Source organism: Rhinolophus ferrumequinum, chromosome 16, assembly GCF_004115265.2.
Source record: "Rhinolophus ferrumequinum isolate MPI-CBG mRhiFer1 chromosome 16, mRhiFer1_v1.p, whole genome shotgun sequence".
Classification (NCBI taxonomy): Eukaryota; Metazoa; Chordata; class Mammalia; order Chiroptera; family Rhinolophidae; genus Rhinolophus; species Rhinolophus ferrumequinum.
In genome coordinates, this window is record NC_046299.1 from 13,390,071 (window position 1) to 13,416,704 (window position 26,634).

The 26,634-nt window shown below is 40.4% G+C and overlaps 1 protein-coding gene across 1 annotated transcript in view; it reads left to right on the top strand.

Annotated features, from left to right (window-relative positions):
• The first annotated feature begins 216 nt into the window (after nt 1-216).
• ABLIM1 (actin binding LIM protein 1) overlaps nt 217-26,634 on the top strand; it is a 265,320-nt gene continuing 238,902 nt past the window's right edge. Inside the window, exon 1 of the mRNA XM_033130195.1 lies at nt 217-452. Within this exon, the coding sequence (XP_032986086.1) occupies nt 440-452 (13 nt within the window). The 5' untranslated portion in view covers nt 217-439. The remainder of the gene's footprint in view (nt 453-26,634) is intronic.

Here is a 26,634-nt window from a genome sequence, read left to right on the forward strand (position 1 = left end):
ACCAATAACAGCAATAACATTATTATTAGTTATGCTTTTTAATTAATAACCCTGGTCGGGGAAGGAGGAGACGCAGACCCTTATTGCACGGCCCGCGGCGCTCAGGGACAAAAGCCCCGCCTGGAGCAGCAGCAGAGCGAGTGGAGTGTCCCCGGCGGCGGCTGGACCCGGTGGGCGGGCCGGGGCGGGCTGGGGAGGCGGGGGAGCCCGGCCCCGCCCCGCTGGGCCGCTAGCTGTCAGCGTTGCCTCGCCCGGACGGCGGCGGTTCCCTGCGGCGGCTGGGGCATCCAGGTGTCCTGCGGGAGGCGTCCCCGCGCTGCGAGCCGCCTCCCCACGGAGGGCCCCTGTGCGCGGGTGTGCGTGTCGGGGATATTTTCCTCCCCACACCCTGCCGGGTTTCTCCTCTGCCCTTGCTGCTTTGGCTCCTGCTGCCTGAACCATGTCCGCAAGAGGTGAGTAGGCACCAGGTGGGCACCGTCCACGGACCCCACGCCCAGGCCTGGTGGGGCAGAGCACGAACGAGGGCGGGCCAGGCAGGTGCGAGAGGGCGAGGGCCTGCAAGAGCTGCGCTGGCCCCAACCCGGCCTGAAACTTTGCCATCGGATCCCTGGGCTCTGGGAGGTGCAAGGAAGCCCTCGCCCGTGACCTTGATCCCCGGATGTGGGCGAAGCCGAAGGGCCAAGGTCGGTGCCCGGCTCACCTGCACACGCCTGCAGGTCTGAGCTGGGAGGGGGTGGGGGATGGGCTCACGCTGCCTGTCCGGCTGGGGAACCGCCTGAAGGCTGGCTGGGAGGGAGGAAGAGGTATTTTTTTCCTCTTTTCTTGTTACCATTTTGCAGCTCGGTTGTGGAAGGAATCCAGGGCTTGATGCAGTAAGATTTAAAGCTGCAGTGCTTACACACCATTAAAAAAGTAAATTCCCTACCTGGACTCACATTTGTGTTAATCTCTCCCCGTTCACCCCTCCTCCCCACTCCCCCCACACACACACACTCGTTTTCTTTCTGAAGTGAAACAATTACTGCAGGTGAAACTGGGTGAATGAAACAAAAAAAAATGAGAATGGTTTTTCAGGCAAGAGTGAAGAGAATGTATTTCTTCCCATCTAGAGCCAGTGGCGAGGCTGGGGACAGGGGGTCAGTCATAGCTCCGTGGCTGCTATTATGAGTGAAATATTAGGGGTATCAGGTCATGGTGCAGCTTGCCAGCAATGAAACCAAAGTGATTTGGTTGCTTTGCCATGAGCATTTAAGGAAAATATTGATTATGTTTAGAAAGTGTATTTCCAAAGCAATAAGTATCACCCTTTAGGTAACCTGAAACTTGTAAGAGGAGTTGAAGAATTTTTTTTTTTAACTCTGAAGGGTTAACCCTGGTTTTTAGGGGGAGTTCAGGAATGTAATGACATGTGTTGGATAGTCAAGTGCTCCTTTTCCAGGTTCATTCCCAAGTATGTAATGAATAGAGTAATTTCTATCCAGGATGTTTAAATTCCTTTTTAAGGAAACCGGTGTTTGTTGATCTGGCAATGTGGGTGGTTGGTTCTGTATCTGGATGTGGAATGGTAAGGGCTGGGCGGAATGACAGAATTTACATTTGCAGATACCGGGCTACTAATGATACCTAATAATTGTGCATATTAGAGAAAGATAAAGTAGGGCGGAACAGATATGATTTTAGGCGACTGGGTATGTATATGGGATCTTCTGAGTGAGTCCAGCTGTACAATCTCTGAACTATGTTCGAAGACCCAGGCTTTCCCTCCTGACCTCTGTCCAAAGTACCACAAAGAAAATATGGGGAATATCTCTCAGAAGTTGTAAAACTCTGTGGTCAGAATCCATTTCCGATCCACCTCTACACCACACAAACCTCTTGGTAGGGAGCCTTGCACACCATAGGAGCCAAGTGACTACTGGAAACCTCGGTCTGTCCTCGGAAGCAACAAGTTCATTAGGTAACCTTCCCAGTTTCACCTTGCCTTTGGGCTCTCCTGTTACAGGGTCTCTGGTTTATCTGAGGCTATGAGATGAAGAGGGCCCCAGTGATTCAGAGGGTTAGAGTCCTGAATTGGGGCCGAGTTCTCAAACATTTTTTCTTGAACCTGGTTTCAAGCAGGATGACTTGGAGTCAAACGTAGACATTTTACTCAGCTGTCTTGTTTCCCCTTCAAACCCCATGTTGATAATTAGCCTTTAACTGTTTAAAATCTGACGGATCTTGCAGGGGAAAAAAAGCATCATAATAACTATCCGTTATTTCTTGCTTTTTATTGTCAGGCACTTGACATGTATTTTAGTATTTTATCCTCACAGTAACTGAGGCACGTAGATACTCTCATTACCTCCCCATTTTATAGATACCTTCATCTATACTGAGGTTTTGAGGTATTATGTAACCTACCTGCACTCGAACAGTTGGTAAGTAGCAGGCCCTGATTTGCACCCAGGTCTGTCTGACTCCGGATCATGTCCACCTGCACTTGCTGCTTCTCTATTATTAATCTTTTAAATATTACAGTGAACATCACACTCATTGATTCACTAAGAAGAGAGAGAAAATGCTTTATACTTGAGATTTAAAGGAAATGGCTTTTGTAAGTAATTTGGAATTCCCAGTACGTTTAGAAACATTTTCATGGACCTTTGGTAATGATAGAGAAGAAATGAGCAGGGGTGGGGGCTCTCTGTCCTTTCCGTGAGTGAGATTGCAGGAATGAGGGAGATGGTTGGGCATGACTCATCCTAACTTTGCAAGAGTCCCAGGCAGTATCCACTGAAGGCAGAGAGGTGGTGATGGCTGTCATCAGCTTTATGGAGTAGCAGCAAAGCCCTCTGCTGGACAGAGGCTCTTTTATAGGCTTGGGTGCAGAAAGACTATAGGAATCCGAGCTACTCGTTTTTGCTGCCTTCTTCGGCTTCCCTGCTTCCAGGAGAGCTCAACAAACATGCCTCTGGTAATTGATAAAGGAGAGACTTTCTTTCAGTTTCTGCTTTGCTCTCTTGTAACTCTTTGCTTGTTATACCACTAGTTGCATGACTATACCTTTATCAGTTTCTTGCACAGTTATGTTGTAAAGATTAATGCACCAAGAGTTCTTATTGCTTGTTATATGGGGGGCATTTTTCTGGCCTCTAGCAGCTACAGCTTTTCCTCTCTTCAAGTTACAGAACTCTCAAGCAGTTTATCAAGCTGAAAAGAGAAGATATATTTCAAAGCCAAGTTTAGTCATTAGTAGTTTGGGTATTAAAAAATAAAATCAAAACAGCAACACACTGCACTTCTGGGAAGTCTGTTATTTTTCCATTTAAAATAAATAGATTACAATTCAATAAAGATTTTTTTTTTTTTACGTGAAAGAAATAGTGTTTGACATCAGTATTTCACATGGGGGAGAATCATGTTTCAGAAAAGATTTTCAGAAGGCTGAATTGTTCCCACATTGTATCCATGAACATTACTTTTTTTTTTTTTTAATTTTGTGTCATCATGTAGAGAAGGTTGAGTTAATCATACTTCTCAGTTCATCAGACCCCTCTCTTGTTTAATCTATTGATTGATACATTTCTTTTGTCCTCATCCTCCAATCCCATTCCCCTTTTCCATAGGCAGTGATTCTAATACATTTGATATCATGTTTTCCCAAAATAAGACAGGGTCTTAAATTAATTTTTGCTCCAAAAGACGCATTAGGGCTTATGTTCAGGGGATGTCATCCTGAAAAATCATGCTAGAGCTTATTTTCCGGTTAGGTCTTATTTTTGGGGAAACACGGTATATGCATCCTTGAATTTGTAGTAAAATCAATTCTTAGACCAGTTCTTATATTTAAAGCTATAAGTACCAAGTCATTGTATGTGTGTGTGTGTGTATGTGTGTGTGTTTCAAGGATTAATCAAATTCTTGTTTAGATAACTGATTTTATGAACATACATGTACTTCTGATTTTGTTTGGAAGTTGACATCACTTAATGCAATAGCATGCCTTATTCTATTAGGGACTAGGTATACAAAATGAAAAAAGATTAACTTGACTCCCAAAGAAACTTGAACTGTGTGTGTGTGTGTGTGTGTGTGTGTGTGTGTATGTATGTGTAAAGCAATATATGCAGCTGATAAAGATTATCATATAGAAATGATTATACTGGTATGGGATGGTCAACTAATTGTGTCTGGTGATAACAAGAACGGCTTCACTTTGAATTGGATCTCAAAGGATGAGTAGGAATTAGCAAGGCGGAATACTGAAAGACGCGCTTTCCTTTCAGGAGTGACAGTGCAGGATATGTGGGGAGGAAGGAATCTGTGATGTGTGAGCGGGTACCAGATTTGCAGTGAGGAGGGAAAGAAGAAGATGAGGGAATGATGGATCAAACCAGTAAGCCTTTACATCAAGGCTTTTCCCAAATAGAGAAGTACAGATGTATAGAAAGGAAGTGAGAGTATATCTGTCTTCAGTACCCCTGCTTGTTCAACTATCCACATTGTTATACATGGCACTTTATTGCCAAATTATGCTGCAGTGAGTTACATTTTATCCTGACCACGACCACAGTTCTCATTTAGGTAGAAGTCTTGCCAAAAACCCTCCCATGTTTCCTTTCACATGGCAGATTTGGCTATCTGAGCCTTAGCTTTATTTAGTTTTGTACCCAACACCAGAGCATTGCAACACTAAGAATGCTGGCACATGGGAGGGTCGAATGCACAGCAACCCAACAACGTGCTTCGCTATAGTAAGGGGAAGGAGTAAGGCCATTCCCCCGGGAAGAAGTATGCATTCTTCACTGATCCTAGTTTTACATGCACATTACTAGTTCCCTCAGTTCTAGAGAGGAACAAAACAGCACTAGTTCACAGAGCCTTTTAAAATGAAAGGTGAAATTTTGTAAAATTTATAGCACAATATCTTTGAGATGGTAAATTAGTCATTATCTTTTATGGGAGAAACATTTCTTTCTCAAGAGCCTGTGGTTTCAGGTTCTTTTCGAACCTAATTCATATGAATGTTCATTGACATAAGTAGTACGAGTCACTTGATACAACTTGACATTTTGTTGCTCCATTCACAAGAAGCTACTTATTAAGACTTGAACTGTACTTCACTTGCGGCTACCTTTGTGTGCTTAACCACTGGTTTCTAATGTCTTTGGGTAGAAAAAGAGAAAGGAAAGAGAGTGGTCAGCATTTCGCCCTGGTTAAAGCAACAGTCTCTAAGAATATCATCCACCCATCCATCCAGCCTTCCCCTAGGCATCTTAGGCAGCCTTCCTCGAGTTCATAACCAAATACACATCACTGAAAATCCAGCTGTCTATACTCACTAAACGTTATATCACTAGGCATTGACAGCACATGTTGCCTTCACTAGACTAGTATAATGGGGTTGTTCTCACTCAAAACAGGCAGAACTAACCATACGTAGCAGCTTGTGCCCAAAAGAACCTGTTTTGTTCACTTTTCTTAAGTACTTCTTGAGAGGCATTTTGAAGTTTTGTGGTCTTCTCCTGCAGCTCACCTTGTCTGTCCATGTGGAAACAGTGTGGCAAGGCCAACAAGGTACCTATGACTCTACTCCATGGACAGAGTAAACCCTGTGTTTCCTGTAGACTCTACCAGGTGCTCCCATTTTTAGCTCTTGTTTTCTCCCTGGCAAGAACTGAGGTATACCCTTTGCTGTTTTTGTGAATACCTTGGAGTCTAGAATACAAACGTCATCCTTCTGTCACATACAGCAGCCTGGGGGCAACATCAACTGACCTACAAACTGGAAGGGAAACATTTTGGGGGGGAGGGGGGAGAGAGAGAGAGAGAGAGAGAGAGAGAGAGAGAGAAAGAATGAGAGAGAGAGAGAGAGAGAGAGAGAAAGAGAGAGAGAGAGAATGTGAAAACAATAGAGGGATTGAAACAAACAAGACTATTACAAATTGAAAATAAAGAGACATTGGACTTGACGATAACTTAAGTATTTGCTAGTGTAAATTGAATGATCACATTTTTCTTTACTGAGAGTGAAATAGAAGGGAATGGAGTTGCAATCTATATTAGATATAAAAGGGATTCCACAGATGAGAAAATACATGCTTTCTTCTCTCCCCTTCCCCTAAGAACATTTAGAGATGCCAGCCATTTATCTGACAGCAAGCAAGAAGACAGTGTGATGGATGATGGTTAACTCCTTTGATCTTTTGACCTTCCTTACTGAGATTCAACCACTAAGTATTTATTGAATCTCTTGCCTGGACTAGTCAGATTTATTCCAAATCCATTCCTGGACTGAAGATGCTAATATATCAATTAATGAAGTCATTTAACAAATATTTATTGAGCGCTCTGGATGAGGATTGTTATGAGTTTGGAGTGGAGAAATATTAAAAAGTGTTAGATTTTGTGATTGAATGAGGCGGGAGCAAATAGGGTCTGATTAACATTCATTGATCACATTTAAATATACAATACATTTTACATGTACTATGGAAGTTATTATCCAAGTGGGATAATTCTGTCTAGGACAGATGCTAAATCTGGTGGGATACTGGGCTAGGACGGCAGGTGTTTAGGGGGGCCACCCCAGGCCTATGGGACAGTGGCCTTCCGAACTTGCCAAGTCTAGCTAGCATGTTTTGGTGTCATTGTATTCCTTGTTCTTAAAAGGTAGAATTTTGGTTAATATCTAAATATCTGCCTGTAGCATCAGCTGCACTGTATATTATCTACATTAAAATTTAAATCCTGGGCTGGCTGTTTTCTCCCCTTTAATCCAGCACAATTCTGGGTTGTTTGCTCTCATGGGAAGTTGATATGCTCAGGTGTAATTACTGGGATAGATTAACGGGAACATTTAGCACAAAGTCAAACCCAAATGAGTTTTCTGGAATATTTGGTTTTTTTACTTTTTGGGTAATTCACATGATACAGAGAAAACCTATTGTGGGAAGGAAGTGTTAGTGTCTTGGGTCCCACCATCGTCATTTTGAATGAGTGACTCTATTTCCTCTAGTTAATGCACTATCAAAGCATCTTTAAAATCTGTAGTTCAGTTTACCTGTGGTTATCCTTGGACTCACTACGTACATAATGACTGTCTGCCAAGGTATTTGAGATTTAGTTCCCGAGCACATTGTATTATTGTATTGAGAAAATTATCTAATATGCGTTTACCACTATAAGGAAATTGTCCATGTTTTGTTGTATTATTATTGGGTGGGCAAGTCATTATTTAGTAGATAGTATTTATAAAGTCTTTTGTATTATTGAGCCCTGGGTTAGAATGAAAATCAAAGCAGGAATTGTGGGTCAAGCTCCCAGAATTACTTGCTGATTGATTAGAATTACCCATATGATTTGGGTCTTGGTTAGAGAATTATTTTTTAGGTTTATAAGAGAAAGGGCTCTCTCTGCATAATTATTGTTATTCACATTTTAATAAATTAAAGTTCTTCATTTTTTACAGTGTGTTCTTTCTCCAGCTCTTTAGCATTATTTCATATAAGAATACTATTTGGTGGTATATAGGTAACTATGTTAGAATCAATTTCTAAATAGACTAAAGAAATATCCTAAAATATGTTTTGCGTAAAACAGTGTCCAAGGTCTTTATTCATGGTTTTCTTTCTCAAATTATTGAGAATTCATTTAAAAAAGCACATCCACAACAGGGTAGCCACTGAATGGTAACAATGAAGGGAAACGAGGACAATGAAGTAAACAGCTATTTCTGGCTTTCAGCTCCAAATAGGAATGAACAGAAGGAGAGGAGTCCCAGAGTCTGGGGGAAAGAGGGGGGTGGAAAGCTATAAATTTTAAATGTTTAAAAAAAAATGTTGGAAAGAGGTTAGGGTTGGCAATCTCTAATGGATTCTACGGAGTTTGTTGTTGTTCTTCGTAAAACAAGGGAATCTAAATGTCGATTCATTTAAGCGTCTGGGTGAGTAAGGTGCATGAGCATCAAGGATGGTGTAATTTACTCATCAGTTCCTTAGTTACTATGTATTTTAGGAGAATCTTTTCTCCGGGTAGACACTTTATGTCAATTGTAGAATTATAGTTGTAAATAATGTGTTCATTTATCCTGTCATTCAATATGCATTAGTCGAACACCTACTAAGTGCTCAAGTTGTTCTAGATATTGAGGCAAGATAGCCACTTACCAAATAAACATGCAAGGCGACAGGTGGTGACAAAGTGCTATGAAGAAAAATGAAGAAAAGCAGGTGGAAGAGAGAAAGTTGGGGAGATGAGAGGACAGGGAAGGTGCTATTTTATATGAGATGACAATGGAAGGCCTCTTTGATAAAGTGACATTTGAGCAGAGACCCCAGGGAAGTGACAGGGTCATGCGGATTCTGGTAGAAGGGATTTCTATCCTGTTAGATCAAAAGCCTTGAGATCTGTCCTGCTGTGTGTCCTTGGGTCAGCAGGGAGACCAGTGTGGCTGGATCAGAGTACAGGAGAGAGGGATGGAGATGAAGTCAGAGAGCTAGGGGGAAGGGGTTGGCAGATTGGTCCTTGTAGGCCTTGTGAGGACGTAAGTAGACCAGTGAGACTGAAGGAGAGATGAAACCCTAGAGTTGTGACATGATTTGATGTAGTTTAAAAGGATCGCTCAGTCAACAATGTGGAGGATAGACTGCAGTGAGCAAGGGTGGACTCAGGGAGTCCAGTTAGGAAGCTATTGTAATGGACAAAACCAGAGAAGATGGTGGCTTGGACCAGATGGTAAGGGAGCCGCAGGTGTGAAGTCATTGGATTCGGGAAATATTTCTAAGAAAGTGCTTGTAGGATTTTCTGATGGATTGGAAGTGCAGAGTAAAAGAAAGAAAATTATGGGTAACTCCATTTTTTTTTTTTTTTTTTAGCAACTGGGAGGATAGCATGTCATTTCTTGGGATGGGAAAGAGTGTAGAAGGGATATGATATGAGGGAATCAATCATTTTGGACATTTAAGTTTGAGATGCCTCTTAGCCATTCTATTATGAAGATATTAAGTTTGCTCATTTTACACATACAGGAAATGAAACATAGAGAAGTAAAGGAACTTGCCTGAGATCATCTAGCTAATAAGTGGTTGATCCAGGATTTAAATTCAGGTCTTGTTAATGCCAGAGTCTGTTTTATCCACCACAAAACTGCCTCTTTACATTAGGCTGAAACACATGCCAGGAAAATCATATATCTGGTTTTCATTTCTTAATTATTGATGATTTCTCATTACGTGAGATAATTTCCTACACTTTTAAACATGTATAAGGGGGGGAAAAACCTGCCATCATATTATTCCAAATTCTACCACTTATCAATATTATCATTGTTAACATTGCAAAAACCCTTTTGAAACATGAAGAATCATAGTCTATGATTATGGCATTCATTCATTCATTCATTCATTCAGTGTAATCACCGAGGGCTTGCTATGAGCCAGGCTTGGGAAGTACTAGCTCCTCTACAGAGCTCCCAGACTAATGAAGGTGGGAGTCTGTGCACAGAAGTTGCCGCACATTGTGACCTGGCGTGATGGCGGTCCATACAAGGAGTTGCAGGAGCACAGAGGAAGGACTGTGGTCCATCCTGATTGGATGGATACAAGGCCAAAGGAGACTTTACAAAGCAAGTGGTATTGGAATGGGGACTTGAAGAATGAGTGCAGTTTGCCAAATGGAGAAATGGAAGAAAAGTATTCCAAACACAGGAAACAGCATGTTTTTACAATTTTTAAAGTGGCAATTAAGCATATTAAACATGAAGAATAAGACATTTGAAGTTAAATATAACGTACAAGAACAATATGAGGAAAATTTTAAAACTACACTGAGGAACATAAAAGATTTAAGTCGTTAAAGAGACCCACTGTGCTCTTGGATAAGATGACATGATACCTGTCTGGTAAAAATATTAATTTTCTATAAATATCTCTATATAAGAAGTGAAATTCCAATGAAAATGCCAACAGAATTTTTTTAGAGTCATGGAAAAATGATATTTTAAAAAGGAAGTGTAATGAAGGGAGATGATCCCTACTGTATATTAAAACATAACATGAATCTATTCATATATTCATATATCATATATCTATTCATATATTATTTTCCTGGAGCCTGTGGCCACCTCTCCCACCCGCCTCCAGCCTGGCCACTGGTCTCTCTGAATTGCCTTGGCCAGAAGCTTTTCACCACAGCATAACGATATCAAGGTGTAATTTAGAAAACTAACTAAAAGCTAAAAAGCTAAAAGCTTTTTTTCCCCCCAATCCTAAGAGCTATAATCTCACTGTCCAGGGAAACCCTAATGAGATAAAAGTGGAAACTACGCATACAGTTAATTTCAAACAGAACAATTTTTAATAACAAATGAAAAATAAAAGGTCCCCGTCCCCTGAATAACCGCTATTCTCAATTTCTTGAGATTGACTTCTAGAGAAAAGTTATATGTATATTAAGTCACTCACATCGATCCATTTATCACCTATGAAACTATCTACCTACTTACTTTACGAAACACACACACACACACACACAAAAAAAAAAAAAAAAAAAACCCACATTGCCTTTTTCACATAATATATCTGGATATCTTTCCATATCCGTACACTCAGGTATAGCTAATTTTTTTCTGACTGCCTGGTGTTCCACCATATGGTTGCACCATAGCTGATTTAACAGGCCTTTGTTGATACTTTGCTTTTATATACAGTGGTGCACCAAACATCTTTGTGCATGTATTTTGCTGAGGGTTTTAGAACATAGCCGTAGGTGTTAGACTGTAACTTTCAATGGGGTTTTACTGATGGTTCAGAGTAAATGTCAGAGAACATGGTCCAGAGAACGGTCCAAAGAGTTCTCTGTGGTTGACTTGCCCGGGGCCTTCTCCTGTGCCGTCTCCTGCCTTCTCTCCACTCAGCCTCTGCCCAGCGAGGAGCACCTCATTTCTCCAGCACTAGAAAATGTTACAGAAGTTTCCTTCGTTTGTGCCAAGGGACAGACCACTTCTAGCCCAGAGAGAAAAAAAAAGAATATTTTCTCTCACTTCATCTAGAACCAACCTCACTGCCTGTTATGGGATTAATTTGCTCTAGAATGATCCATTGCTTTTAGGACAAGATATTAACCAAAAAATCTGGTGCTGATCTATTTCCCGAAGGTTACATTATTTATTCTTATCCATAGTCACCTGTTATCCTCAGTTAGAAAAGAAAATCTGAAAATTAGTTATCTTTTAGATTGAGTCCAAATATCCCACTTAAAAAAATAATCAAAATGGCTGGCCCTGCTCAGGAGACAGTGCTTCTAGTGGAAGAGATGGATGAGGAGTTGGGATACTTGAATTCTCCTCCGCCTTGCGATCATGGGCTTGTCATACAGCAGACCCTCCTCTGGGGGCCCATTCCCTATTCCCATCTATTTTCTAGATCATCTTGGAAGACCCTCCACTTCCAAGTCCTGAAACTAAAAATGAATTTCCAGATCAGATGACTAAATTTTACTTTGGCTAAATTCCTGTGATACTTGACTCTTGGCTCGAGTTTCAGCAGATAGAAGCGGACATTGGCAGCATTTTATGTAATGTGAATTGGACAAAGGGGTTTGGGAAGGGGCTGGCTGCCATCTCAAGTTATGGCACTAAAATTTGAGGCTGTTTTTCACGTTTGTTTTTGCGAGTATAATTCCAGTTTGACTAGGAGAGCAGATACAATTTCCGAGAAACCTGTGAGGGGTGTGGTCTTCTCAAGCCAACAAAAATGAAACTCCTTCTTGAGTTGGTTGCTTGTTGTATACCATTTTTCATGCTGTTTATAACATATTTTGCTCAAGGAGCCGAAACGAGAGGGCCAACTTTGCTGTTAGAAAGGGTCATTTGATATTCCTGAGGTTTATTGGATGAATTTATTTGGAAGCATTGGCTGATAAGTCTTAATATAAGAATGTCATATCTAACTTATAAAGGAGTTTAAATGCCAACTTTTGTAAGGAATGGAACGGACTAGAGAAATGTTAGTATCTTTGTTTTTTTCCCCATGGCTCTTCCTGTTGTTTTTGGTAACAAACAAAAATACCAAATGTTTACTTGGCAAAGAGGAGATGCAAATTTGAGAAATGAGAATTCCCTCTGTGAGTATTCACTCAGAATGGCACCTGTGTACCTTATATAGTTCTTTGACTTTTCAGTAAAGCGTCACTAACTGAGCTTTTTTCTTTCTCTTCCTTTTGATGAACTTGGTAGTTGTCAGGTTCACCGACAAGCACTTCAGTTGTCAGAATCCTGACAGTCAAATTATACAACATTTTTCTCAATTAAGAAAAGGAAGTATTGATAGATAACTCAGGAGGAAAGGCTCTTATACATACATTGGCTGTTTTTTTTAATAGTACACATAATGATTTATACTTCTGTATTATTCATTGCAGAAGAAAATATTCTTGAAATTGATGTTGGCAAGCTAAATGTAATCTATAAAACATGACTTTAATGCCTCTTAGGACAATTTTTTTTTTTGAAAAATTATTTTACTCTCTTATTGACTAGGTCATATAAAAGAAATGACATTTAGTGGAAATACATTTCATTAATAGAATGTTAGAAGGAAGATGTTTTATAGGAAATTGTTGTCATATGTAATATACTTTTAAAATTTGGTAGCATGCTTTTGGAGTTTTTGACTGTTGACAACATAAAGCTATGGCAGAAGGGATGTACTCTGTCTACCTTCAGCTTGGTTCAGAGTATTATCAACATTTTTTCTTTCCTAAGCTGTCTCTTTTCAAATTTATTTCCTAGTGTTTGGGTTTTGTATTCTGCTTCAAATAGAGTGTACATATATGTGCACTTATTATAAAGGCTATTTGAAATAGTGTAGTCAAATCTGTCTACCTAGCACCTACTACAACCATTGCACAAATATTTATTCAGCCCCTATTGTCTTAGGAGCCGTAGATACAACAATACACAAAACAGATTTTTTCAAAATCCTTGCCAATGGGAGCTTACATTTTGAGTTCTGTTATTTGTGGAAAGATTATATTTATGAAATATAAGTAAATAAAATGTATAGCATATCAGATGATGATGGGTGTTCTGGAGAAATGAAGCAGGGATAGGGGTGGACAGTGTGAGATGGGGGCAATCAGGGAAGACTTCATGGAGACGATGACATTTAAACAAGGAGAAAATAAGTCATGCAAGTATCTAGAGTAAGAAGAGCCACTGCAACCCTGAGTCACAGTGAGGCTAGTAGGAGGGGGAGGTCAGAGGAGTGTTGGGGATCAGGGATCCGTCATGTGCTGTCTTGTGAACTAACATAAGGACTTTGGCTTTTACCTGAGTGAGGCTGGAACCACTGGAGGGTGTTGAGACAACAAACACAGTTTGTTAAATGTTGACCTGAACTGAATATACCTTTAAAGAAAATAGGAGAAACCCTGATCTGTGGCTTTAGCTTTATTTATACAGTATTTGACCATCCTTGGGTTTTGTGGCATGCGCATGCACGTGCACGCAAGCATGCAAGGCCAGGACGAGGGTGGGGGGAGTAAGGCACGACCCTGAGAGCGATGCCTCCTTAACTTTTGCACTCTAGACCCCTCGCTCCCCTCGCCCTCTTCCTGCCCCGCCTTGTGTGTTATTGTTTTAATTTGTGAATAACTGTATGAATAAAATGTAGCTCTGGCTCCTGTTACCATTTGTAGCTAGCAAACAAAGTGTATATCCTGGACCACAGACCACTTACATTGTTGGGACAAAAAAGAAACAAATGTGGCCAACAGCGAATGGGGAGCCATTGCCTGACATTTGGCGTAGAGCACTTGATAGCGTCCAGAAGAATAACTACTAGAGGAAGGCAACCCCCTTCCTTCTGTGATTTCAGAGAGGAAAAGCTGTACAACTAGATAACCACCCAATGAAGGGTGTGACTAAGCTTAGAAATCAAGATATCTGAAGATAAATCATTATATTTTCAATGTACCCGTGAATTTTGGAATGGTACATCAATTAAATTATTAATTCTAGCATGTTTTTTGAGATAGCGACCAATCCCCTAGGACAGAGATTATGGGTAGGTATGACTGCTGTCGAAACTCTCAGCGGCCATTGTTGCCTGGTGTTTTGTGATATGCATCAGGTTGACTCAGTTTTTATTTTATTTTTTGAAAGCAGAAAAACTGGAGGGAAGCGATGAATTTATTGGACCCACACACACATTGAACAGAGGGAGAGACGGGCATATACAGCTGATATGACCTCCAAAGGTCTGGGACTCTATTAAAACATGCACAGATAACGTTTTCATTGTTGCCTTTGCGTCTGTCTCTGCATATCTGACAGTAGAAGCATAATTTCAGAACAGAACTGCACTTTTCCTTCTGATTTCTTATGTATGGATTGCATATTGTAAGCTGCCCAATGAGAGACGGCACCTAATTTCATGTCTGTTTACTACTATGTATGTTTTTTAAGAACTGAAAAATAATAGACATAAATGATAGCTAAAAATATAGTTAGCCCAATTCTCCAAACTTAGTTCATGATTCCCATTAAAAAGAGAATTATTCAAGCACAGGACTTCACATCGTTTATAATTTTTCCTCCATCATTTTGGCAGTTCAGCAGTTCAAGTGTGATCCTGTCTCATAAAGCTTTTTAAGTAATTTATTTCAGGCAGTGCTCTTCCTAAATACTGAGAGTATATAAAGAAAGCCATCAGAATTTTAAACTGAGTCATTTGTACAAGTGGACAACTGTTACCAGTATCACTCATGTCCCCTTTTGCTTCTATGTGTCACTGCCTATTAATTTTCTAGATTGGCCTTGATTGCGTGGCTCTCCTATCAGAAAGCTTCCAAGACTCCCATTGCCTCATGAATTGTCTTCAGAGTCCTCTCAAACGGCACTCAAAGCTCTTCAGGACCTGGGCGGCCCTCTTCCCTTTTTCGTCTTTGAAACCTTTGCTTAGGTCAAGCTAGACTATTCATCTTTCCTACATATAACTAACTGTGCTTTTGACTCTACTTCCACCCTTTTCTTCATTATTTTCTGACAAAATAGTGTCTTTTTTTAAAAGTGCATCTTATGTGCTGTGAAGATGTTTTTTTCTGAGAGAGAGAGAGAGAGAGAGAGAGAGAGAGAGAGAGAGAGAGAGAGAGAGAGAGAGAGAGAGGGCTGCTTTTTTGGAGTCTCTTGAGTAATAATCTTTGTATTATGGAGATTTATATGCTTGTTTTAATTGCATTTGTCGTACTTAGAAAGGAAACATCTTTGAAACTACCATTTACTGAGTCCTCACTACAGGAGTGGCAGTATGGCATGATAGTGAAGGTGAGTCTAGAACCAGACCGCCTGGGTTCGTATCCCAGCACTGCCCCTTCCAGCTGGGCAATCCTGGACAAGTGCCCTCACTCTCTGTGCCTATTCCCTCAGAAACAGCAAGTGTCTCATAGGGTTGTTGAGAGAATTACATGAGTTCATAGAGTGCTTGGCACGTAGTAAACACCCAGTTAATGTTAGCAGTTACTCTTTACAAACATCATAATTTTTTTATCCTAACAAAAACTCGATGAGGTTCATATTAGCCCTATTTTAAAGATGAGGTGAGTGAGACTCAGGGAACTTAAGCATCTTGCCCAAGGCCATACCAGCTAGGAAATGACAGAGCTAAGATTCAGACGCTGCTCTGTTTGACTGCACTATATGTCTTGCCCACTTGAAAAATGTTAGCTCCATGTCATGTGCCTAACTAGGAGTGTAATAATATTTCTTGAGGTGAAATTATGAGACAAGAGAACAGAGATGACAAAAAAAGCATAGGTTTTTCAGTTCCGATATTACCTCTGCCTCTTACCGACTATGTGACTTTCAGGATATACTTAAATCTTCCTAGCCTCCGATTCTCCTCCTTTATTAATGGATAATAGTAATAACTACTCCATAGTCTCAGTGAAGCAAACGTGCAGATTAAATGAAATAACCAGTGTCAGCTGCCTAATATCTGGAAAGTGCTTGATGCATATGAATTCTTTCCCTCATTTCCCTTATTTTTTTAATTATCAAAATTATCAAAAATAATTTTTAATTATTTTTAAATTTCCCTTGTTTTTTAATTATCATCATTATATTTGTCAAGTTAAAATACGGTGAGAGATATGATTCTGATTAAAGCAGTCGCATCAACCTTTCACAAAGAAAATGCTGGTCACTGTTATTCTAGTAATGGCCATGAAACATGAAGGGGCCTGTCTTATGTCAGTGCCTGACCATGATTTAGAAGGTTGAAAATATCCCTTGTACGTTGCCTCAAGGTATATTGATCGAAGATTGGACTGTTAGCCGGTATCCTCTTTCAAATTTCAATGTCATGGCAAGATCTTATAAATGAGTTAGTTTAATAGGATTCTTTCTCTTTGGATGTAGCTTGAATCAGGCCAGCATTGAGGAGAAAGGAGGTTTGGTTTGGAGGAGGAAGCAGGATAACAAAGTTGTTTTTAAGCTGCAAGGATGGGCCTAAACAGGAACTAAACAGCGTACGGGAGCACAGTGACGGGGACCTATAAGAGGGATGATCAACTCCCAGGTTGGATTATGAACCCTTAAGTAATATTTGACTGCAACACTGAGCTTCTTCCCCAACCTGATCTCATGAGACAAATCCTTCTAACAGGAGAAGTTCCTTCCTGGGATAGGGACACACAATATGTGTGATTAAAATCTGCTGCTTTCTAAATATTCATAATAACATGAAATCATCGATAAATGGATGCCTTAGTCTAGACTTCAGTCTTATTTTCCGGAAACTAAAAGATAGCAGTGGAAGAGTTTGGGTGATTTCTTCTTCCTTCTCGTTGGAATCTACGCATTTTGTGACAACTCTGCTCCATCTTCGAATTTCATGCAGTATCTTCTGATGTAACGTGTCAACTGCTAACTATGTATGAGCCAGCGGCGTCTGTGTTTCCCTCTGTCTGATGTACTTGGGGGCTGAAACATAGGAAGGCCCGGGCCCTCGTGTGTCTGAGTAATTCATCTAGTTGACTCGATCATGTTGAAATGTCTGCATTGGGAGGCCCAAGTACAGTTTGTTGAAATAATAAGCCAGGAAGTCCGAAGTTTTACAAATGCTCCTAATTTCCCATTCTCTTTCCTTCAGGCATAGAAAAAAAAATAAAAAGCCCAACTAACTTGCACAAACGCAGGCCTACTTCTTTGTCGGCTCTTGAGCTACTGTAACTTCCTATTTATCAAGCAAGGGGCTAGACAGGAGGAGATTCAGCACTCCAGGGAGTTTCTGAATTGCGATCACCATCCCTTCTCTAATATCTTTGATGTATTGTTAGGAACCACGTTAGCTAGGGACTTCTAATCTGGTCTAATTCCCTATTCATTTAGCTAAAGTTAGTGAGAAAGAGATTTACAAGAGCATACTAAAAATACATCAAAACATAAAAGTAAAGTGGATCGTTTGAACAGTGCAATGTCACTGAATTAAAGAAGCCGGCCCGTGGTCCGATATACTCTTAAAGGTTGGCGGATCAGATAGGTTGAGGAGGGAAAACACTGGTGAGTAAGTAATAATGCTGGAGAGTGATATTTATTACTTTTGGTTTAGATGTAGCGATGCGATGCTAAAGCACTCTGTGTATGAATTTTATGAAAGGATGAATTAAGGGAACTGATGAGAGACCACGTGTTCTGTGTTTCCACTGCTGTTAGGATAATTTGGATGTTACACAAAAGAGCATGATTGTTTATCACCCGTTTCTTTTGAAAAAAGATTCTAAAATGGGAGTCCTATTTCTGTATAGGCATATTTGAGAAAAACTGGTGGGTTGTCAAATAGGTTCCTTCTAAATATAAAATTAATTGGGATTCCAGGTTCCATCCAGACATCTGCAAACCCCGGTTGGCATTTTCGTGTGAAAGGTGTATAAATACAAATGCAAACCAAGTTTCCCCAGGGCCTACCAGGCCTACAAATGAGGGCAAGTTCAGTATCCAAATTTTGCTGGCTCAGTAGCCCTCACATGAAAAATTGGGAGAACTCAGCATTTTCCTCCATGAAAGTCTCTCCCCACCTTATCTGGCAGAGCCAAGGAGATAGTTCATATGTGCTGTGAGTGCACGTAGTACGTTCTAGCATAAGCTCCTTATCGTTGGTCACTGCACACAATTTACAGTTGACTCTTAAACAACATGGGGGTTAGGGGTGCCAATACCCCTTTGCAGTTGAAAACCCACGTATAACTTTTGACTCCCCCAAAACTTAGCTACTAATAGCCTACTGTTGACCCAAAGCCTTACCAATAACATAGTCAATTAACACATATTTTGTGTTATATGTATTCTGTACTGCGTTCTTACAATAAAGTAAGCTAGAAAAAAGAAAATATTATTGAGATAATCGTAAGGAAGAGAAAATACATATCCAATATTGTAGATATTGAAAAAACGCGTGTATAAGTGGACCTGTGCAGTTCAAACCCGTGTTGTTGAAGGGTCAGCTGTACTTTCCAGCCACCACTGGAGGCTCCTGCCAGGCCCTCGTTTATGAATGCATGGCTTCCCACCGCCGTTAGCTGGGGGAGGCATTCGCGGTTCCGTTTGACAGATGAAGAAAGAGAGGCGCTGAGAGTAAAGGTTTACGGGGTAATCAAGTGGCATTCCTGAGAGTCACTCATTTATCGATTCGACAAATATTCTTTGGAAACCAGCTATGTTTCAGGCACTGGTCAAGGGCTGGGTGGTAGCAGTGAACCGTGTAGTGAGGGGCCCCAGTTGGGGGCCAGGGGAGATGGAGACAAAGATTCAAACAAGATCATTTCAAATAGCGATAAGGACTCTGATGAAAGTAAACCACAGTCATGGGAGAGAGAATGACGCGTGTGGATGGGTACCTTTGAGGTGTCAGAAAGCTGCTTTGAGAAGAAACCTTTGAGCTGAGATCAGAAAGAAAAGAGGGAGCCAGCCACCTGAAGATCTGGACAACCAGTGTTACGGGCCGAGGAACAGCAAACGGAAAGGTGATGAAGCAGAAAGGAGCTTTCAGGAACAGAAAGAAGGTCTGTGTAGCCGGAATAAGATCAGAGAGAAAGCTGGAGGGGAGGCCGAGCCCAGGCCAGGTAGGGTCTTGGGTGCCATAGTAACAGTGTTTGATTTTATTCTGACAGGAGTGAAAACCCCCCTGGAGGGTTTTAAGCAGAGGCATGATGCGATCTGATTCACATTTTAAAACTTCACGTTTGCTGCTTTGTGGATTGTCCATTATAGGTAGGCCGGGAAGAAATCGAGAGGACAGCTGGGAAGCCTTTTCAGTGATGTGGAGCAGAAAGGATGGTGGGTTGGAGGAGGACGGGGCAGTGGCGGGAGGACGAGCAGACAGATTTGTGGAATAAATTACAGGGCAGTTGGCAGAAATGACTGATGGAGTGGAGTTAAACTGTGAGGGAGAGAGAGAGAGAGCACCTGCAGGAGAGGGAGGGTCGTCGTTCTGTTTAGGGAGATGTGGAGGTAGAACAGGTTTTTGCAGGGGGGATAACATCAGGAGTTCTGTTAGCATGCGTTCATTTAAGCTGCCTCTGAGACATCCAGCAGGGGCGGTCAGGACATCTGAGTCTTTATCTCAGGGCAGGGTCAAGCGAGAGCCTTAAGTTGGGGATTTGCCAGCATAAGGCTTGGGCGCATCACCTAGGAAGCCAGGGTAGATGGAGATGACACTGGCATTGTCTGAGTGGTGCTCCCCAAAGCTGATGCATTGCACCGCCCGCCCACACCCCGTTACTGGGCCCCAGGGAGACATGATTGAGAGTAAGTTTCAGAAACGTTTATAGCAATTACAGCAAACGCCTGTATTCTGTATGCCTTTTGATTTCATTGTTTTGGCAATTCATTTTTAGTGCATTTTACAATAACATCGTTCTGCAGTGGATTGCAAATTAAAGCTAACACACCTGGCCCGTTTCCCCAGACGGTGGAGGAACAGGGCCCTGAAGTTTGGAGGCTGAGCAGAGAAGGAAGAGATAGAAACAGAGCCTGAGAATAAATGGCCCATGAGGTAGAAGGAAGACTTTGATTTTCCTTTGATTTGAACCCAGCCTGTCTGACTCTAAAGCACTGGAGCTTCCCTGCGATTATATACTCACTGCCTTCTTCCCTAGGGCGTGACCATAACAAGGTCCATGATAAAACACCAACAGCGCTGTGATCCCACTATGAGACTTCTGCTTCTGTGCTCTGGTGATGTCTCCTGGTCTCCTAAGAGGCCAACTTTAGCTGCCAATAGGGGCTGTATCTCCACCCGTCCTCAGAGAAACGAGAAGGATCTTCGCCCCCACTTCTTGTCTCACTTTGTCCCGTGGGTCCCCAGCGGGACCCTATTTATGCTTTAGGTTTTTATGCTTTATAAAGTCCCCACAGAAAGCGCCAGCCCCTCTTTTTACAGAGGTCAGACTGTCCACGTGGCAGAGCTGGGAAACAGGGCCTCGCGTCTCCATTTCCCAGGACACACCATCATCCCTGCATATCAGCCCGTATAGATGGGGGATCAGGACGCAGAGGTGGCTGACAGCCCTCCCCCCACCAGCCCTGATCTGTAACACAAACTTAGGGGTCTTATTATTTACTGTTAATGTATTACAGATTAACAGTTACTTCCCTGGGATAGTTTTGAAAAGGACTAGTTTGATTTTTAGAAGGTTAAGAATTCATCATGCTTTGGAAAAATAAAATAAGGAGAAGACAAAGAACTAAAACATTTAGTATCTTGCCCCTTACCCTGATTTAAAGTCGAGTTTAAAAACATTATCATTTCACAGAAAGATTCAATATGGTTATATCTAATTTATGCAAGAAACCTGGCAGTGTATTTGAATTTGGCAATTTGAACTTCATAAAGTACAAGTGGTTCTACTATTGACCTTTAGTTTTCCTGAGTTCTAACATATCTGCTACCTTTAATAGCTAATTGAGTCACTTACTCTGAGAATGTTTTCATAGGTACTCAAGACATGTTCCTATAACCCTAGAACTATCTAGGTCTCATTGCCCCTAAATCAAGACCAATGGAATAAAAATTCTGAATTCTAGAAGCTATTCTAAATCTTCAGTTTTAGACAGAATGACCTTGAAGTTGCTTGTTTTAGTTGCTTTAATTCTACTTTAATCCTAGTAGTGCTACTATTTAGATCTCACATATAATAATAATAATAATAATAATAATAATAATAATAAAATAATTTTAAAAGTCTGCTACTTCTTAATAGAAGTAGTAGTTGTAATAATTATAAAAACCAACATTTCTTGTGGTACTATGTGCCAAGCATTGTTCTAAAATTTTTACACAGATTAATTAATTTATAATCCTTGAGGTATGTCTTAGTTCATTTGAGCTGCTCTAACAAAATACTACAGACGGGATAGCTCATAAATTGAATTTTTTTGCTCAGGGCTCTGGAGGTGGGGCAGCCTAAGATCAAGGTCACGTTCTGGTTAAGGGCCGCTTCCCAGTTCATAGCAGGCACTTGCTCTCCCCGTGTTCTCTGATGGGGCAAGGGAGCTCTGTGGAAGCTCTTTTCTAAAGGCACTAATCCCATCATGAGGGCTCCACCCTCATGAACGAATCACCTCCCAAAGTCCCATCATTGAGGGTTATAATTTTAACATGAATTTGGTGGGGACACAAACATTTAGAACATAGCAAGGTAGATAATATTATGACCCCATTTGACAGATAAGGAAACTGAGACACAGTGAAAAATCAGGTAACTGGGTCAAAGTCACTGAAACAGGAAGGGATTTTTTTTTCATATTCACCTTCCTGATCTGGATGTTTTCTTTGGGGAAGCAGGTGATATACAGAGGGCAGATGATGGTATTTTCTTTTGCTTACAAATGGTTGGAAATAAACTCAAATAATGCTGTAATGGGACACAAAGATAAATTGTGTCTCTCCACATTTTTCTTGTGGAACCAAAGTGTGCTTCGACAGTTGTTAGTTACTAGGGATGCTTAAGCATTTTGAAATTAAGTAACTGCTTTTATAATATTTAAAATAAATAGCAATTATAAAACATTCAGGGGGTTTCAAAAAACACTTAGTAGAGCCGTTATTTCATAATGCAAAATATAAAAATTGAGTACGTTTTTGTCTTAGAGCATTCATATTTCATAGTAAGGGAATCAGCTGAAAATAAGCTAGTTTTCTACCAAAGTTAGCAAAATCTGTGAGAATTAAGAGTATAGAAGCAACCTGCTTTGCCATACTAGTAACCCTAAACATTCTTATTAAATATGGAAAGTCTACAACTTGTGAATTGGTTGTGTTTCATGTATTTGACAAAAAGGTAATTTTTTTGTACTTAAATTTTATCTTATTTTCCATAAACAACTTTCCATGTCATAAAAACTTCTACAGGATACTTTTCATGACTACATACTATTGCCATGAACAAATGTCCCAAAATACAAAGACATATTGCTAACCTGTTTTCCTGAAAGGCTGTATCATTTTAAATTTCCACTAAGAGTTTATAATAGTACCCTGACAGTCTCTGGATTTTAACTTAAAATAATCTCTGTCAGTTTTTTGTGGGGACCAAAAATAATTTTATTTGAACTTACATGATTTTGATGAGGAATGATTCTGACCTTTTCCTATATATTTCATCTTGTGAGTTGTCTAGTTCTTTTTTTGGGGGTAGGGGTTCTTGGCAGGTCTTTTGATTTGAAATCTAGTGCTCTTTCATTATTTTAAAGGATTTATGTTAAGAATAAGCCTATCAAGGTGTTGTCTAGTAGAATTCTTTAGGGCGACTTGAAACCAGCACTGTACCACGATTGTTAAGTGGTTTCCGGTGGTAAGACAGTAGCTTCTCTGATTTGCAGTCTCTCCATCGCCTCAGAAAAGCAGAACTTTTTCTTATTTCAAACGTCTGTTTCCATACAAGCTCTATCCAAGCGACTATCCACTTCTAATCAAGATAGTGCTAATTTTCCTGTAAGTGTAGATTTGAGACTGTAGCCACTTCCTTTCCAGACCCACAATTTTCCATTTTCATGAGTTCCCTAGGAGGACGGGTAGGAGGAGTTGGGACGTCATCAGGCCCCGATTTCCTCCTAGGTCGAATAAGAAAACTTCCCAGGGAAGTGGTGGAAGTCCCTGAGGATGACTTATTTCTATGCAGTCCCAAGCAAAGGAACAAAAAATTTCCCTAAGAGAATGTAGGAAAGGGGAAAGATTCTGCTAAAATTTGTGACTGTCCATTTTCGTTAGTGTTACTGCTCTTTTTATATGCAGTGTAAGCTACATATATGAAGAGCTAAAAATGTCTGTTCTTAAAAGGCGTTCTTACAAATGACTAGCAAAATGGGTGTTATTAAAACTTTGAGGCACATACTAGCATTTTCCAGACTTAGTTAAGAATCATATAAATGTGTATTAAACTATCTACTGCATTGTAACAGACTCTCCATTTATTGCTTAGAGATGCTTTTAAATCATCTTGGTGACAATTCTTTCTCTGTGTCCTATAATTGCATGTTGTATGCTCAGATTAAGACTTTAAAAAATGGATGCTAGCAGGTTTGTCATTATTTTAGAAATGGCTGTCCTTATCCTAGCTGAGAATAAGAAAGGAGTCCATCCATTGTACACAAGGCCAGTGCAATCATTCCATTTTGGCCGTTATCTACTAAGACCGTAATCATTCAGATCTGTTTGAGTGTTCTCTGTGTGGTGTAGCAACAAGTTTAGAGATTTTTGAGCTGGCGGCTTTGAACTTGGTTTTTAGTACATCATCTTGAAGTGTGAGATAAGAAGTCTTGAAAAAAATTTTAGCAAATTTGCACCTGTTGATCATACAAGATTAGAATCTTCTTTCAGTTAGGATAAGGATTCCACATGATGTGAACGTGCCCTTTCACAGGGTCAGGATCTGAGGTCCAGGGGCTAGTCAGGTTCAAGTTAAGAGGGATTTGGAATTAGAACTGCTATTGTGTTGAAACCAGGAAGTCCCTTGCGAGTCTCAAAGACTGAGATGAAAAGAAACTAGAGTTCATCAGGTTAGAAGATTTGTAAAAGTAAGTAGTTCTCCAAAACGCTGGTCAGAGACTGTGCATTTTCTGTCCCCCTTTTTATTTCCTGCTAATGCTAGCTGCCACAGATAAATCTGGACCACGCCAGTGTGCTTTCTTCTTCTGGAGTTACTAGAATGTTCAGCAACGTATAGTTTGAAACTATTTCAGATAGGTATATTTAAAGCATTATATTAAGTTGGCATTTTAAAAGTACAAAAATAAAGTAATATTTCTATCATCATGTCAGCCATTAGACTGAAGGGCACTTTATGTTTTTATAGGCCACCGTGTCATGTGCACTGCTCATCTCAGTGCTGTCCCCGGATTCATGGTTAGATACCTGTCACTGGATGTACCATTTGTATTTTTCCCAGCACAAATATCTCCTTTATTATTTTTAAACAATGGTTAATGAATATGTATAATTGTCTGTTTTCTTACCTTTTAAGCAGGGACTGAAATGGTACCTGAGGGATTGTTGTTTTTTAATATACTACCCAGTCAGCCAGCACACTCATCTAATTTTTTGCCTCTGTTTGCCTTGGCTTGATAATCAAACCCCAAATAGCAAGGAGGATTAAATCACTATGGCCTGTTTATTACATTATTATTTATGAGGTCTTTAGTTAACACAAGCAGTATCTATGTTTTATCTCATGTCCTAGGGCCAGGCTATTTTTCACAGATGACAGATGTTATAATGGTGGCTTTCCAAAGGCAGTGCCTTCTGGTACCTGGAGGCACGTTAGGATTATGGAAATGGTTCCAGAAAACACTACCACCTGTCAAAATCTTTTTTGCAGAAACTCTTGCTCTTTTTGTGACTACATTATGTAAAAACATTCCTTTGTCAGCAAGTTTAGATGTCACCCTGCTCCACAAATGGTGAGGCAGGGAGTTCTCCTGGCCCTCCATTGGTAAAGAATGTGTAGTGAGGTATTTTAAGAGTAATCTAGAGATTTCTGGTTACTTATCCGTATTCCTTCACCCAGTCTCCCTAGTGACAGGCATACATACTATGTTGTAATATTTGACTATTGGATTCCTCTTCCAGCTTTGCAACTACAACTTTGAATTGACCACAGCAGTTTGACAAAAACATTTTTTTCATTCTAAGACCAATTATTTATATTTATTAATATAATAAAAATGTAAATTAAAAAAAGGCAAATGAGATTCCAGTTGGCTCCCAAATCCCTAAGATACATGAAATGAAAAAATTTTTGTCATGTCTGTGTCCAAAAGAAGCAAAGGACAGTGCTTATTGGCTCTGCAGATAACAAAATAAATCATCTTAGGGGAAATCCTTGCTCTTGAGACTGAGATCCTTCTGTATGACTCCAAGTATGAGCCTGCCTTCCTCCCTTCATGCTGTTCCTCTACCTGAAACACATTATAGGAACAAAGTGGGGGCTTACGCTAGCTTACTAGATCGCAAACTTCTTCAGGGGAAACTCTTAATCATATCTTATCCCTGTAAACCTTTGCAGTACCTACAACAGCCTTGTGTACATAGTAGAAAAAAAAAAGAATTCCAAGTTGGACTTGCTAAGTTGCTGCATTTCAGGCAGTCTTGTAATCTGCTTTGAATCCTTTCCAGAACCAATGTAGGTAGCATGTTCTCACTTAAAAACTTTCCCAGGCAAGAACTTTGTTAACCTCTTGAGTATATTTACTTAACTATTAGACTTTCACTGAGTGTTTACTAGATGAAACGCATTGGGTTGGGCATGTGGGAGATGCAGTAAAAGAGACCTTACACTCAGGAAAGTTACCACTTGGTTGTGAAGCAAAGACTTAACCCTTTTGAAAATTCAATAGTCCAAATGAAATAATCTAATGAGGATTGGAAGCCATGATAAGTCAGGTCACCGACAAGAAAGCACATAACCCTGTTATGTGCCCAGTGGTCTGGGGAGGCTTTCTCCCGTGGGGAATTGAGTTACGTCTCAATGGATTTGAAGGATTTGGAAAACAGAGGTGTGAGGAGGGCCTTCCAGAGAAGGGGGATGAGGGTAGCAAAGTTGGGGAGAGTAGAGGATGTGTTTGGGAGAAACTGAAGAAAGCCAATTGGACTAGAATGGAGCCTTGGGAGAGTCATTAGATAAGGTTGGAAAAATGGGTTAGGAGCGTATTATGGAGAGACATAGTGTAAGGTTATGCAATTTGGACTTTACTGTATGAACAAAAAACCATTTAGGTTTTGGAGCAAGGGAGTGACATAATCTAAGTGGTATTTTGGGAAGATTTGGTGAAGAGCCAGGTACAGAATGAATTAGATTAGGTAGCAGGGGGCTGGGGCAGGTGTCAGAGGCAGGAGGACTAGTTAGAATTAACTGAATCCACCTATTAAAGTTCCCAAGGTCCTGAAATAGGGAGTGAGAATAACAAGGAAAAATGAGATGCCAAAAACATCTCAGTAGAACAAGACAGCAGCAGGGACCACGTTTCTGATATAGAGATGGTATTTGGCACAAGTACCTGATCTGTTACATATTGGGCACACACGAGTCCTTTATTTAATTATAAAGAGGCTGAATTTGGATGTCGTAAATCAATTTTCCCATGGGCCACTTGTGTTC